Source organism: Micropterus dolomieu, linkage group LG23 (genome assembly GCF_021292245.1).
Source record: "Micropterus dolomieu isolate WLL.071019.BEF.003 ecotype Adirondacks linkage group LG23, ASM2129224v1, whole genome shotgun sequence".
NCBI lineage: Eukaryota > Metazoa > Chordata > Actinopteri > Centrarchiformes > Centrarchidae > Micropterus > Micropterus dolomieu.
This window is the reverse complement of record NC_060172.1, coordinates 30,831,464-30,843,153: the sequence shown is the minus strand read 5'-3', so window position 1 is coordinate 30,843,153 and position 11,690 is coordinate 30,831,464. Positions and strand designations below refer to the sequence as shown.

Here is an 11,690-nt window from a genome sequence, read left to right as displayed (position 1 = left end):
CTACATTGCCCATAATGCACTGGGCGCGGTTCGTTTCCGGTCTTGCGCCGTTTCTGGAGCGGATTGGAACCCGGAGTCAGGATCCGATAAATGAAGGGTCTTTTGCAGAGAAGGTAACGTGTTTTCCCATAAATGTGCACCAATTTCACTCAAAATGGCGACGCAGGGTTGTAGTCGAGCTGCAGCTGGTGCGGTCGCCTCGCTCGGGGCTCTCTTGCGCCGCCTCCTCCGCTGACTGCTTGGCGTTGAAGAGCATCGACTCCGGTTTGGTGGCTTGAGTCTCCGGTCCATCCGCCATGCCGACTGTTCTTTGTTACATTTTGCTGAAGAGGGGCCGCTCAGATCGGAGTTAAAACCCGGCTAGAGTTTGGGAACGACTCAAATCCTGGATCCCTTCTCCTGCCCGGACTGCATATGTTAATAATGCCTGCTCCAACTGTATCGCTTAAACCAGTTAATGTAGTCATAATAACGCCGCTGTGTAGCCAGGAGGTCTGATGCATTCCTATGCGTCCCACGTTAAACGCGTATGCAGGCTTGGAAGTTCAATTACATTCTAACACACTCTTAAAAGTAGTTCCTTTATATAAATGTACGTTTCCTCTTCTGCAGGACCTGATCTCGGGTCAGGTCTCCCCCCTGCCCTGATCATTGTTTCCTGTTAATAGCATGACAGAAGCTGTCTTTTCCTCTCTTTGCAGGTTGGCGTAATGGCTGAGCAGACGCCAGATGAGTTCATCTGTGAGTATGAATCCAGCTCTCACATGTACTGGCAAACTGTGAGACTTTGCTGTGACAGGTGTGTGTGTGTGTGTGTGTGTGTGTGTGTGTGTGTGTGTGTGTGTCGCAGGGTGTGAGGACTGTGGCCAGTACCATGACTCTGAGTGTCCTGAGCTGGGACCGCTGGTGACCGTCCCGGACTCCTTTGTCCTCAGCCGGGCCCGGTGAGTGACAACACGGAGCGTCTGCAGTCAAACCAGTGATTTCATTCATGTTATAAATATTATAGACCTTGAAGTGAGTGTGTGCGAGTAATAGTGACTTTCTGGCACTTGAAGTTCCATCACGCATATGCTAGATTATTAGAACACGAGGTGATGTACTTTTAATTTTGGATTATTGTTGTGTGATTGCCATTCCGTCCTTCTCGTCCTGGATCAGGTCGTCTTTGCCAAACAGCTTGGAGATCAGACATGTGGCTGACGGGGAGGAGGGCGTGTTCGTTCTGCGCCGGCTGGTCAAGAGGACCCGTTTTGGGCCCTTTGAAGCTAAAAGGGTCCCCCATCTGGAGAAGGAAGGAGCGTTCCCTCTGAAGGTGCTGACCGAGTTTGCACGCAGAGAGGACGCACCTGATGCTCTGTTGCGCTGTAAATCGACGGACGTGATAGTTGTCTTTGCTATTTCTTAGATTCCTTTCTTGTTAATCCTTGATCCTTCAATGGGCAGATCTTCCAGAAGGATGGCGTGGTGGTGTGTTTTGACTCCAGCAGCGAGGAAGACTGCAACTGGATGATGCTGGTACGACCTGCCACTGACCACAAACACCAGAATCTGACGGCCTACCAGCAGGACGATGGCGTGTACTTCAACACCTCCCAGGTACTTGGTAGACCTGAGCTTTTAGGGGCCGCTGCTGTTTGCCCAAGATTTCAGGGATTCATTTCCTCAGCTCATTCAGTTCTAATAGGAGATTGGTGTACTCTTCCTTTTGGCCCCTGTTTGTTTGTTTCCCAGGATGTGCTGCCAGGAACAGAGCTGAGGGTCTGGTACGGAGCTTTCTATGCCAAGAAGATGGAGAAGTCCACACTTAAGCCTCCACTTGAGCCACCGCCACCTCCATCAGGTAGGTGACTCTGCAGCACCGATGCTGTTGTAGGGTGCCTTGGCAACAGTGTCAGCTGTATCTTGTAGTTTTTCTCTCTTTTGCTGAGATGTGATGTCTTCGTCTGCTAAAACAGAGACCTCAGAGAAAACTGGCGCGCCCATGCCCCCAGTGGCTGAAGAACACAATGCAGGTAAGCTCAAAACACAGTCAGTACATCTTAGAAATGTTCTTATTTCATTAAGAGGGAAGCTAAATGTTTCTAAGCTGGCCCCCACGCTCTCATTCCCGACTTCCTTCTGTCGATCGCAGGCAATATGCTGAGTCACCTCGATGAGGTGAAGACGGCAACGGTGCTCCCAGTCAACCCGCACCTGCCCCAGGACGAGAGTCCGGTCGGCCCCAACGAAGAGGAGCGTGACCCCCTGGCAGCTCGACCGGGCCCCAAGAGAGGGCAGGGCCGAGGGAGGAGAGCTAAGGGACGCAGGCCTGGAGCTACGGCAACAGCGAGCAAAAACAAAGGTGAGAAATGAAAAGAAAGTCTGGCTTGAGCAGAAAAATCCAGCCTATAACACACAAGAACAGCTCAAAGGTACTGTGGTTATTTGTGATATGCGTATGTAAGTATACAATCAGTTGCCCGATTTTTATTGGGCCGATATTTGGTATTTTGAGAGAAGCGGCACATCGGCGGATACCTGCACTCTCGAGGCAGGTAAACAAAAAATGTCTGTGGACACATCTGCAGGCAGCCATGTCAGTGTGGCTGCTGTGGAACGACGTTGGCGCTCCGCCTGGTGAGTTTTGGGAAGGTGGTGAAAAGGTTTAGAGCCCCTAAACTCACCATTCTCTCTTCTAAATGTCAACATGTTTCTCCCGTCACAAAGGACAGCAGATATAAACTAACACCGTTACTGGCTAGCGTTGAAAGTACAGTATATTGTTATTCTGTATAAAATAATGCAGCTGAATGATGTCTCTTCTGTCAAACTCTCCCTTAAACACCAGTCACGTTTTGAAATCTACAGCATAGCCCAATCTATGATTTGATATCTGCACTATATATTGGCCATCGGCCGCCCTGCTCTCTAAATATCGGCGTTGGAAAAACCCATATCGGTCGACCGCTACTTTAGTATATCACTAAGATATACCTAAAATTTGTGATGTACTTTCTGGACCCAATTTGAGGAGTAATCGCTTGATATCATGTTAAGACACATCTTCGATAAACATTATTCTTTTTACGTCTTTTTAACCGGGGGAAGCGGCGTGGCTGCGGGGATGGCATTGTCCCAGTCGGTCAGTCCAGCACTTTGGTCCAGACTGATTTATCTCGTGTCATGAAATTTTGTACAAACAATCAAGATTCCTTGCAATAACACCGGCGATCCCTTCATTTCATCCGGTCAAATATATGTATATAATGCAATCTATACAAATACAGTTTTGTCCTGTACTTTGGTTTATAACCGAATACCTACAAAACTGAGTCCCATCAAGTACAGCTGAGTCTGTGCTAACTATGTCACTATGTATTGTTACAAGATTTATATTCATCTCAAACATCATAATCATTATTGGGCTCAGAAGTTGGTGCTGCGTCTGCTGTAGATTTCCCTTTGACATTGGATTCCTGATGTGTGCAGAAGTGAAGCCCCCGGTGCAGAGCTCAGAGCCGGTGGCCTCCGACGCGGCGGAGGTGGCGTCAGCAGCGGAGAGCAGCAGCAGCCTGCTGAGCGCGCCAGACAGCGGGGCTGTCCTGAAGAGACACAAAGCCAGAGAGCACAAGAGGGTGTACCGCTGCTCCCTCTGCAACAAGGTCTTCCAGAACAGCAGCAACCTCAACAGACACATCCGATCTCACGGTACAGGTTTGGGTTCAGCGTCTCTTTCTGAGAAATCACAAAAATCGAATAAAGTTATAAATTTGGGCATGCCTTCTTGTGTGTTCTCACAGGTGATAAGCTGTTCAAATGTGATGAATGTGACAAGTTGTTCAGCCGCAAGGAGAGTCTAAAGCAGCACATCTCTTATAAGCACAGCAAGAACGTAGTGAGTAACGCATCAAAGTGTTACCGCAGAACCCTGTCAGTTCAGATGTTTTATATGTCCTCTTTTCGCGTGCTCCCAACAGCCTGACCACGAGTACAAATATAAATGCAACACGTGTGAGAAATCCTTTCGCCTGGAAAATGCCTTAAAGTTCCATAACTGCCGGACAGGTAGGATTGTCTTTTATTATTTACTTTTGTTTAGAATGATGCTTTCCCCCTTTTTTTTTTTTTTTTTATTTTTTTTTTTTTTTTTAAATTAAATAATATTTCAGTCGGGTTGGATTTAATTCATTCCGTCCCCTTCTCTCTCCAGACGACAAGACGTTCCAGTGCGATATCTGCTCGCGGTTCTTCTCAACCAACAGCAACCTTTCCAAGCACAAGAAGAAGCACGGCGAGAAGCTCTACTCCTGTGAGATCTGCAACAAGATGTTCTACCGCAAAGACGTTATGCAGGAGCACCACAGGAGGCACGGTGTGGGTGAGGGAGCAAGGCTGCATTTTGGTTTGTGTTTAGTTTCAAGTGTTTTTGGTAAGGGCAGTATAGGAGAAAATTGTCACTTAATATGGAATGTTTACTTCTTGAATTTTCTTAAGAAAAAAACTGGAGTGGATCAAATATAATAGAGAACGGCACAGAGGCCCGACTTGCATCAAACCTACCTTTTAGTTCCATGTTACCGTATTTGTTCTGTTGGGCCTTTAAGCTCTTTGCTGAACTTAAACCACAATGCATCCTGGACAGGACCAAAGCACATGAAAAGAGAGGAGCTGGAGGCCAATGGAGAAGAAGGGACCAAGTACAGGAAGGAGCCGTCCCCCTGTCCCATCTGCGGCAAGGTGAGCGAAGATTAACTGCCCTTTACTGCAGCCGGTCAAATAACTGCACATAAATCCCGTCCAGAAGTGCTTCGCCGGTCACATGGACGTGTGTGTGTGTGTGTGTGTGTGTGTGTGTGTGCAGGTGTTCTCCTGTAGGAGTAACATGAACAAGCACCTGTTGACTCACGGCGACAAGAAGTACACCTGTGAGATCTGCGCTCGCAAGTTCTTCCGCGTGGACGTCCTCCGAGATCACATTCACGTTCACTTCAAGGTGAGACGGCGCAGAGCGGAGGCGTCTGGATTCCCACGCCTAACACTTCTCTATCGCTCCCATTTAACATTTCTCGTCGTTTTATTTTCTCGCCGATGTAGGTGTCACCATGAAGTGATAAGGCACTGGCAAATGTATATTTGAGGGGTGTCAAATCAACACAAGTAAAAAATATAACCGCTTTTATCCTTAAATGGAGCAAGTGCAAATCTCAGCACCTTCAGTGTTTGTACTTATTTGTGCAGACAAAGTAGATAAATTAGAAAACCTTTTCTAGATTGTGGCATGATGTCAGGTACTGCTCTATGTTTTCTACCAGTTACTCAGTCCATATATCCGCTAATGCAGCAGTTTGTACTCCTTTCTCTTTGATGCAGCAAACAACCAAACATCCAGAAAAAGGTGTCAAACTATTTGCGCAGTCTGAATCTCTGGTATCTAGTCCTCCTCTTATGCACAAAAAGTCTTACAAGCCTCGGCCTGCGTATGCACTGAATTAAAGACCCTTTCGTTGTCCAGAAGTTCAGCTGAGTTGTAGCTCACTCTTCAGCTCCCACGACACTCGACAGCCAGTGAGAATGCAATGTAACGTGCCCTTCTAGCGTATGGAGCCGTTCCTTTTAAAAACAAAGGGGTTTTGTTTTTAGCCACGCTAGCAGTATCCCCGCAGATGAAACTAAAATGCACCATGTTGGATTAAAAAAAAAAAAGCGGTAGATGTCATTATGGTTATTACATAGCACCTCGGTTCACACGTGTTTCATTAAACCCGCTCTGGATCTTAGCTGTCGCTGAGTTGACGCGTTACAGAGAGCTGTTTTTGTTCCAGGACATTGCCTTAATGGATGAGCAGGAGAGAGAGGGCTTCATCAAGAAGATCGGCATTTCAGCGGGCGACAGCGACGAGTCGGACGACGATGAAGAGGAAGATGGTCCTGAGCACCACAAGTATAACTGCAAGAAATGTCAAGTGAGTAAGATCTGGCCCGCAGACTTCAACACACGCTGTTAAGTCTGTATCTGAACCCACTTATTGACTTGTAGTAATATCCAAACCGTTCAGAGAGCTGGTGTGGTACAAAGTACCGTTTTAGAAAACAAAATGTCTTGTCTTTGCCTGGTTATCTTGAGCAGAGTGTTCAGTGAACATGCTCAAGGCTGTTTATGAATCTATGGCGACAGAGAGTTTTTCACTCGGTCTCACTCCAGTTCACGCGCTCCCTACTTCTGTGTCTCTAGCTGTCATTTGCAAAGGGCCGAGAGTACCTGAAGCACATCATGGAGCAGCACAAGGAGAGAGGCTACGGCTGCGGGATCTGTAACCGACGCTTCGCGCTGAAGGCCACGTACAATGCTCACCTGGTCATCCACAGAGAGCAGCTGCCCGACCCTGCGGTGCAGAAGTAAGGACCACAGGAAGCGGCACGAAGACGTTCCACCTCTCATTTGTGGTTGCGGTTTGTATGTCACCATAGCCTTGTCCAGTCGAGGCTGAGATAATGGATAAGAATGGAGACGTGAATGTCACCTGAGGTCTGTTGTATACTGATTATACAAAATATTACAGACACTATTTTACAGTGTGCTGATGAGGAATAATGGAAGCCATTAACTTCTTTTGGTTTTTTGGGGTTTTTTTTTTAATTCCCTTACATGTATACTGATCACAAAAGAGGAGATGGAGATAAAGAGACGTTTTAATGCAGCTGCAACTGAATATCAGGAATCGGTTTCAAATCCTTGTACATTAGGGACTATTGAGAAGGTTCAGGTCTGGATCTATAAGAGCTTAAGTTACTGCAACGGCGGCTAAAAGCAAATTGTCTGATTTGAAGCATAAAAGGTCATTTCAAAGTGAAATTCAAATATAAAAGAAGCCGTAAAAACTGTAATCATTTCAAATCTGCCCATCTCTCCTAAAGGTACATCCATCCATGTGAAATTTGTGGCCGAATCTTCAATAGTATTGGGAACCTGGAACGGCACAAGATCATCCACACTGGTGAGCCTGGGTTCTCTGTATGTAATGTTTGTGTCGTGTCCTGAGGATTGATGTTCTTGTGTGGTTTAAAGTGTTCCTACATGGAGCACAGTGGTAGTGTGGGACTTAGACAGGTGTTCACTCACTGAGCTGAATAGCTCAACCTGCATGAGATACTCGCAAATACCTGTATGTGAACAGATAGACGAGAGTGTCGGTGTTCCAGGGATATAAGAAGCACGTCGACAGGACGTGCAGAGCCTTAGAAATGTCAAAACATTTATTGACTAACCAGAAAAGCTAGTATTAATGAATTTGTCACACATGTTGTTCTTTCTCTTGCTTATCTTTGGGATAAACATGTTTTGAGTACATAATGTTATAAGTATAAGGTTCCAATGGGGTTAGTGAGTGAGCTGGAAGTTACACCTTGAGGCCTGTTTCTTAGCTGATACTTTATTTACAATGTGCCAAATTTGCACCATTAAAAAGTCATGCTGAATTAGCTATTAGCTGGCACTCTTGTAAATTCTTTAACACTTTTAAAACTGAAGAAAATGTGAAGATTATGGGGCAAGATTTGAACTTAAAATGAGTGTCTTTTTTTTAATGATTTTTGTTAAGCACATTAATGGACATTTATCCTATCTGTGTGTTCAGAGTTATGACTGAGAAGGAGCAGTGTGATATTTCGACATTAAAAACAACTCTTGACATATTTGCTGTGACGTGTAACAGAAAAATAATCTGCACAAGATAGTATCACACAGACAAGCATTTTTTTCTTCACTTCAATCGAGTGTCTGCATTTGTGTTTGTTTGTTCGTCCAGGGGTAAAGAGCCACAGCTGTGACAAGTGTAACAAATCATTTGCGAGGAAGGACATGTTGAAGGAGCACCTCAGGGTCCACGATGACATCCGAGACTTCCTGTGTGCAGAATGCGGCAAAGGTCAAACGCCATTACTTTTTCTTTCTCCTCACAATGTTGAAAATACAATACGTATTCATATTGACAAAATGTTTGCCTGGGCAGGCATGAAGACCAAGCACGCTCTGAGGCACCACATGAAGCTTCACAAGGGCATCAAAGAGTACGAGTGTAAAGCGTGCAATCGCAAGTTTGCCCAAAAGGTCAACATGCTGAAACACTACAAGAGACATACGGGTGAGTCAAAATGAGTGTGTTTTGAAAGATTCACAAAATGTGTAAGAAAATCAATAAATGGTCTTATAAATGCTGCATAAATGTGCATTTTTCACCCTGACATCGACAGTGCAAACCTTACTTTAAGTACATGGTGTTACTGTTTGTTGTAACATTCTCGTGACACTCTGCCTGTAGGTATTAAGGACTTCATGTGTGAGCTGTGTGGAAAGACGTTCAGTGAGAGGACGACTCTAGAAACACACAAGCTCATCCACACAGGTGAGTGTCTCACGTCGGGCCACGATAAAACCAGACTGACGCCCACTCCTCAGTCTGCGACACTGAGTATTATAAGAAAGTTACAAGCAGAACATGGGAGCCTGTCATTTGCCCCCCCCCCTCTCTGTGTACTGAGCCAGAATGCTGCCAGAATAAAAACATTTAAAAAAGCTACTCAAAAAAGAGACATTTTTACTGTAAAACACTTTGGTTGAAGGTGTGGGGGGTGGGGTTTGTTGGGAACATAGAGGGGAAAATGAAATCAGCCTTGAGACTGACAAAAGATAGTAAAAAGTTACCAGATAAGTCAAAATATATAAAGAATGTAATGTAAACCTTGATTGGTGTCCCTGGTGTAATGTGGTAAGTGGATTTTCTGTGCACGTCTCTATTCTTCATCAAGGACTGGAACAAAGAGTTCTGTCTAAGGGGAGAGGAAATATTTAGGTCAAAACTGTAAATGTCAGAAGCTCCCACCTGTAGAGTGCAAATTTGGCCGTCTCATCCCGTTTCCCTCTTTCTCACCGCAGTGGGTAAGACGTGGACATGTGCAACGTGCGATAAGAAGTACCTGACGGAGTACATGCTGCAGAAGCATGTGCACCTGACCCACGAGAAGGTGGAGGCCCAGTCGTGTCACCTCTGTGGGACCAAGGTGTCCACGCGGGCTTCCATGAACCGGCATCTGCGACGCAAACACCCCGAGGTTAGACGGAGAAACGATGCGTTTCACCACCCGGGCCAGTTTCTGTTATGGAATCCTAAATGTCGACTTGATGAAAAGTCATTGTTCTCCTTCATGCCTTTTTAGGTGGTGTCTGTAAGAATCGATGAGTTTGATGACTTTCAGGAAACCTCGATGATTCATGATTCGTCTATCAGCATCGGGCAGGTTAGATCACAATAAAGTAAAGTGCACAAAGCAAGTCATTTGATTTACATATCCCATCTATGCATCAGATGGTAAAATGATGTTGTTGCCTGGCACTACTGTACGTCACGTTCCCTATACTTTCTTGTGGTGCCCTTTTAGCATGTTTGATTGTACACTAAATATAGTAGAACTGTCACTGTGAAAATATCAAGAGTTCCTGTTTACTCACAGTGTGAGCTCTGAATCAGACATCTACATACTGCATAGTATTTCTGCATGAAATATCTATCCTAGCATCACCATGATTCACTTTGCTCCTGGTGTTACACGCATCCTGTGTGACATGCTTGTGTTTGCAGAAAGACGAAATGAATACAGTCTAGATGTAAAGTGTACCCTGTCGCTGTCCATATGTTCTCCTCAGCCCACTTTGTCTCTGGAAAAAGACGCAGCGCATCCGGAGAGGCCGAGCCGACCTTCCAGACACCCCAAGAAGAAGCAGAGAGTTCAGGCTGAGCCGGAGCTTTCTGAGTCCGACGAATATGTTGATTTCCCCGAGGCGAGGCACGAGCCCATGGCGGAATTCAACACCGTCATCGTCGGTGAGGAGACCGAGACGAGCTCAGCTGTGCAGAGTATCCAGCAGGTACATATGAAGATTTTCATAAGTTGTTTTTTTTATTGTCATAATAAGAGGTCGGTTATTTTTTTATTTTTATTTTTTGAAGACCACAAGAAATGGGTAGGGGAAAAAAATGCCCAGAGACAGCAGCTGACCACACCTTGCTGATGGCAAGCAGAATAAAAAAACAAAAACAAATGATGTACATCTGTGGTAGAATAATGCCATCACCATTCTGTATTAATAGGAGCTTGCTTTTATTTTTGGTTTGGTTGTTTATGTAAAAACCTAAATGGGATTAAAAAGTAACAAAACTCATCAATAGACAGATAATGTCATAACGTCAGCAGTTATCCATCAATTATGACTTTATAAGGGTTGTTATATATTGGATCTGAATATTGATCAGTAAATAATAACACACTCTGTAGGGCCTTTTGATTAACATTTTAATATCTGAAAGGAGTATTTTTCTTAGTCAAGTATTTTTTCACCAGTCAGTATTAATTCAGGAATAGGTTACATCCCATATTAAGTCATGATTGACAGTATGTGACGTTCATCACACCGCTTCCAAACTCAAAAATATCTGAAAGGAAATGTTGTTGCTCAGAAGTGTTTGTGTGTATATATGTTGTTGTTCTAATTGACCTGCTGCTGCTGTTTCAGGTGGTGGTCCTGGCCGACTCCAGCGTTCCATCGGTCTCTTCACCCAACAGCTCAGTGGGACTGACCAACATCACCGTCACGCCCATCACCAGCCACGCCCCCGCCCAGTTCACCAGCCTGCAGCCCGTAGCCGTGGGCCACCTGACAGCCAGCGACCGGCCGCTCACCCTGGACAACTCCATCCTCACCGTCACCTTCGACACCGTCAGCGGCTCCGCCATGCTCCACAACCGGCCAGCCGAACTCGTCCCAGAGACGGTGGGCCCTGGCGGAGGCGCAGCGCCCCAGTCAGTCGCCCACTTCATCAACGTCACCACTCTGGTCAACCCCATGGGCCACCAGCTGGAGGCCCCGACTCTGGCTTGGAGGCCTGTACCGGCAGCTGAGGCAAGCCAGGTCACCGCCATGGCGGAGGGGGCTCAGGGGGAGAGTCAGGAGGCCCAGAATCAAGGCCCCGAGCCAGGCCGGCCCAACCAGAGCCAGCCGCCCACGCCGCAGCAGCAGAGCAGCTCCGGACAGCAGATGTTCAGCTACTAGAGCAGAGACTGGAGGTGCTGGTCACCTCACATTGTTATATATTAGAGTAGATTTTATCAAGCTGTACAAAGCTTTGATCACTGTCACCCAGATGCCTCTCCAGCCCAATGGAAGTGAATGAAATTGTAATGATTTTTCTTTTTTTATACGGACAAAGCAAAGTAGCTGTTCATTTTTACCATAATATTTAAAAAGAAAAGCAAAATGGTACATTTAGCCAAAATCACTGACACTCCTCTGGAAGATTTACATTTCAAACCAAAGCAATGTTGAATATTCAAATGCCTTACCAGCCTTTTAAAAACATGCATGTTTTCAAGATAAATGGCACTGGCCAAATGTAATATGAAAATGTACCAACCTGAAAAAGAAGACCTATTCGGTGCAGTCTGCAGTTTTAAGAGAAAGCACTTCTGCCAGGTTATGTGATAAGTAATGGTTGGCTCACTCCTGAAATGTTATTTTTGAATGCTGTAAACTGTAATTATTGTTGGACTATCTTGGGGGGAAAGAAATACTGGAGTTTTTGTACTGTTATTTTTAAACACAATACCTCTTTGAAATGGTTGTACTTTTTGTCTTCATATACATTTTGTTTGTGTGC

At 45.4% G+C, this 11,690-nt stretch overlaps 1 protein-coding gene across 4 annotated transcripts; it reads left to right on the top strand.

The window, feature by feature from the left end:
- Positions 1–14: 14 nt before the first annotated feature.
- Positions 15–11,649, top strand: prdm15 (PR domain containing 15). 4 transcript variants are annotated; one of them, XM_046039867.1, is made up of 24 exons: positions 15–113; positions 702–741; positions 851–944; positions 1,162–1,315; positions 1,447–1,599; positions 1,735–1,843; positions 1,959–2,015; positions 2,135–2,344; positions 3,472–3,690; positions 3,783–3,874; positions 3,960–4,047; positions 4,193–4,360; positions 4,625–4,719; positions 4,844–4,975; positions 5,805–5,945; positions 6,215–6,378; positions 6,898–6,977; positions 7,788–7,907; positions 7,992–8,123; positions 8,301–8,384; positions 8,915–9,090; positions 9,196–9,276; positions 9,683–9,904; positions 10,550–11,649. In XM_046039867.1, exons 1-24 carry the CDS (start codon positions 15–17, stop codon positions 11,084–11,086), a joined length of 3,447 nt encoding a protein of 1,148 aa, XP_045895823.1. In that variant the 3' UTR covers positions 11,087–11,649. The 4 variants fall into 4 exon arrangements, with proteins under 4 accessions (XP_045895823.1, XP_045895821.1, XP_045895824.1 ...); XM_046039865.1 differs by having other exon boundaries at positions 3,783–3,877; XM_046039868.1 differs by lacking the exon at positions 15–113 and adding an exon at positions 125–527 and having other exon boundaries at positions 3,783–3,877.
- The last annotated feature ends 41 nt before the right edge of the window (positions 11,650–11,690 follow it).

What these genes read in the sequence shown, in the direction of transcription:
- prdm15 (XM_046039865.1), top strand. Translation starts at nt 15, where the DNA reads ATGCACTGGGCGCGGTTCGTTTCCGGTCTTGCGCCGTTTCTGGAGCGG. An exon ending in CCTGTCCCATCTGCGGCAAG is followed by an intron (nt 4,720 to 4,843) that starts GTGAGCGAAGAT and finishes GTGTGTGTGCAG; the next exon opens with GTGTTCTCCTGTAGGAGTAA. An exon ending in CTGTGCAGAGTATCCAGCAG is followed by an intron (nt 9,905 to 10,549) that starts GTACATATGAAG and finishes CTGCTGTTTCAG; the next exon opens with GTGGTGGTCCTGGCCGACTC.